At 35.3% G+C, this 3654-nt stretch overlaps 2 protein-coding genes across 2 annotated transcripts; one reads left to right on the top strand and one right to left on the bottom strand.

The window, feature by feature from the left end:
- Positions 1–589: 589 nt before the first annotated feature.
- On the bottom strand, positions 590–1765 carry LOC130463265 (F-box/kelch-repeat protein At3g23880-like). The gene has a single exon (XM_056832345.1). The coding sequence runs from the start codon at positions 1763–1765 to the stop codon at positions 590–592; it is 1176 nt and encodes a 391-aa protein (XP_056688323.1).
- A 635-nt stretch (positions 1766–2400) lies between these two features.
- On the top strand, positions 2401–3362 carry LOC130465767 (uncharacterized). The gene has a single exon (XM_056834619.1). The coding sequence runs from the start codon at positions 2601–2603 to the stop codon at positions 3123–3125; it is 525 nt and encodes a 174-aa protein (XP_056690597.1). The 5' UTR covers positions 2401–2600; the 3' UTR covers positions 3126–3362.
- Positions 3363–3654: the final 292 nt, after the last annotated feature.

Below are 3654 nucleotides of genomic sequence, written 5' to 3'. Positions count from 1 at the left end.
CTAGACATAAAAGTGCATATATTTTGCGCATGAGTTTTTTCTTAAATATGCATATAATTTAGGGTAAGTATGCATATATTTTAGGGTAATTGTTTATATACTTTAGGGTAAATATGCATATTTTTTTTTTTGAGAAGATGGATCATTGTTTTCTGACTCTAACTCTTGTTAATTTCTACGTAAATGTAAAAAAATAAGATCTTTCAGGCCCAGATTAGGCAAACCGCTCCTCAATAAACTAATGGCCCAATTTACCCCTTTGATATTATAAAGAAGCGTATAAATATTTACCATAATAATATCTGTATATAATGGCCAACTAGGTAATGAGTACGTAGTAAATCTTTATTAGTATGTAAAGGCTTTAAAACGATCGAATTATATCACCAACATCTAATTAACTAGAGCCAATACAGCCCTCGATCGCCGAACTCAACTACAAAAAAAACTAAAGATTGCGAAATTAACTAATTAGTAAGACCATTAAATTAAAATAAATCTAATCACCAATCTTAAACAAGTATTAACAAATACTCGATAATGCTATACCTGATTTGACACAGCTTAGTATAAGTTTCTATTCTTGAATTTAACTTGCATTCTGATCTTGCTGGATTTGCATCTGCCTACTATTCTTTCTCACCTTCCGGGGACGAATGTACGCGTCGCTCCATTTTGAATCTGTGTGAGATACTAAGCTCTCCACATAAGTATCAACATCTCCGTAAAACTTTTTCATCACATACTGAAATTTATTATTTTTGATATTATAAGATATCAATTGACCATTGAACCCTATAAAAAATGTGTTAATGTCTTGGAGATAAAGAATATTTGAATGTAAATAATATCTATGAATTAACTCGCAAAAATCAACATTTGTTTCTCCAGAATGCCATTGCCTCCACGGTGCCTTACCGTTGCCACGATCTTTTTCGAGTATCCATATACATGTGCTTTCGATAGACACGCAAAAAACTGCTAACAAATCATTTATGCTGCATAAAAACCTAGCTATTATTTCTTTCCCAATGATCTTATCCGGTAGTACCAAAAGGTTAATTGCTTCCACATCAAAATCAAACGAAACAATATGATTTTGTTGGTATTCTTCTTTAAAACGATTACTAAATTCAAACCAGTAAACCGCATTTTCTACAAAAATAACATCCTTATAATATAATTTTGGTCGTACATGCCACATAGGGTTCATAATCGTCATGTTGTTCTTTACCTTCCATCGGTGATCATGAAGTGAATAAACGGCCATTGAATCATACGTAAAGGCAACAACCTTATAGTCATTAGTCGAAGGGGCAAACCCTAGTACAACATATGTAACATTGTCCTGAATAGGGCAATGCGGAAGGATAAGGAACTTTCTTATAGAGAAGTTCCATAGTCTCATATCTTCTTTTTCTGTCAACAATAACCCTTTACAACTCCCTCTAAGCAAGCTATTTTGATGAGTTTCAATTCGTTCACCAATTTGACGAAACGTGTTGATGCGACGAAGATAAAGAGTTTTTTGTTTCTGATTGTATTCTGAACATAATACAAGATTGTTCTCATGATGATTGTTGTTTTTGTAGAGTTTAAGATGCATATAAGTGAATACGGACGAATCGATAATTGAACACCAAGATTTACAGACATACCTGAATCTTAATAGGTCTTTTACCGGGAGCCTTGCGAGTATCTCTTCGCATAAATGTAACGGTATATACTCTGAGTCTGATTTTCTTATCTCCTTGTGATTTCTCATTGTAACTTCGAGTTGATCGGATAAACTTAGGTACGATTTCAATTTGGAAGCAAAACTTTTTAAACAAAGCTAGAAAAATTAATCAGTTTTAACGAATTGAACATGGATCTTCCAGATTGTTAAGGTTATTGTACAACTCCAAATTAAAGTTAATTATATAGGTGAAGCATAAATCTTATTCCTGATCAATTGCCTGTGCAGTGGTGATTGGGGCTGAACTTGGTAGGGAGAACTCGTGTTCGATTCCCCGCAACAACAATTGGGAGGGGACTGAAACCTATCCACCCAGAACTCGCCCCGAATCCGGATTAGCCCTAAGGGTAAACCGGATGTTAACACAAAAAAAAAAAAAAAAAAAAAATCTTATTCCTAAACTAATTAGACTTCTAATTATTTTCCAATTCCTTTATTTCCTTAGATTAATGTACGAAGTATTAAGTTTGGAAATAATTTAACTCCAAAGTAAAGCTAATTATATAAATCCTATTCCTAAACTAATTAAACTCCTAATTAATTTGACTTTTTGTATGTTAATGACCGTTTAGTTTTGAATTTAATTTTAATTTAATAAAAAGAACAATCCACAACCGACATTAATTGTTTCAGTAATATTTTGTATAAAAGGACGAAACGCGCCTCAAAATCCGACCGTCTCCAACTCTCCATTCGTAATTCATACTTTGTTACGTTCAAGAAAATCCAAGATTCGAATTACAAATTAGTTTCTGATTTAGTTACTTAATTCTCTCTAAAAACCTCTAATCGATCGATCAACCTAGTTATCTTATTACGGAGTATTGTAGTACGTATATCTGAGTTAATTCAATAACAAATCATGGCGGACAATAATCCATCCAACAACCAGAAGAGGAAGAACGTCGAAGAAGATGATGGTCTTAATCTTTGTCTTTCTCTCTCCTCTTTTGCCACCAGAACTGAAACAACCCAGATTCCGACGACCACCATCCATTCCACCGTCAACAACGAAATCCAAGCCACTGTGCATGCCACCGCCCATTCCACCGCCCATGCCACCGTCAACAACGAAACCCAAGCCACCGTCAACAACGAAACCCAAGCCACCGTCCATTCTACCGTCAACAACCAAATCCAAGCCACCGTCAACGATGAAGTGAAGGGTGAAACAATCCGACCACCATTCCCATGGGCGAAGGACCGACGTGCGAAAGTCCATTCGATGAACTATTTGGTTGCTAATCGAATAAACACAATTTCCGGTGAAGTGAAATGCAATAAATGTGAGCAAGTTTCGACCCTAAATTTTAACCTTCGCGAGAAGTTTCAAGAAGTTGATAATTTCATGCAGACGGAGGAACACGACATGCACAACCGTGTGTAGGAGATATGACTAATAGCAGATTAAATTTGAATGGCTTATATGAAATTATGTCGTGGCGTGACACCAATCACTGCCCTAAAGTTGAATTTGCCCCGCTACACACACGCGGACTCATGGCAATCAACCCCTAGGGTTACACGACTCCTCATTTCCGGTGTGGACGGATACGAAGATTGAGAACACCCTTAAGCAATGCCCAGAACAATAGTCGATTTTGTGTTTGTATTTTTGGAGAAGATGAATAAGGTTTTCTCTTCTGTGTCTGGAGGAAGAATCAATTGCCTTTTTAAATAGGCCAAAAGAATCAACAAATATGGAAGGCTATTAATTGGTCATCAATTAGGCCATAAATGGAGGAATCAATTAAGGTAATAATGGCCAACAAATCAATTAGTTGAATTACACAATCAATTCAATAATTATGCTCCAAAATTTATGATTCATAATAGGAAAAACCACATTGTATTTACGGAAACTTTAATTCTTTTGAAGCAACAAAATTTGGAGTTTTTCAACATAGACCGAAAGG

Source organism: Spinacia oleracea, chromosome 1 (genome assembly GCF_020520425.1).
Source record: "Spinacia oleracea cultivar Varoflay chromosome 1, BTI_SOV_V1, whole genome shotgun sequence".
NCBI classification, from domain to species: domain Eukaryota; kingdom Viridiplantae; phylum Streptophyta; class Magnoliopsida; order Caryophyllales; family Amaranthaceae; genus Spinacia; species Spinacia oleracea.
This window is presented reverse-complemented; position numbering and strand designations above follow the sequence as displayed.

Excerpts from the sequence above, each read along its gene's own strand:
- LOC130463265 (XM_056832345.1), bottom strand. The coding sequence starts at position 1,765 with ATGAGAAATCACAAGGAGATAAGAAAATCAGACTCAGAGTATATACCG.
- LOC130465767 (XM_056834619.1), top strand. The coding sequence starts at position 2,601 with ATGGCGGACAATAATCCATCCAACAACCAGAAGAGGAAGAACGTCGAA.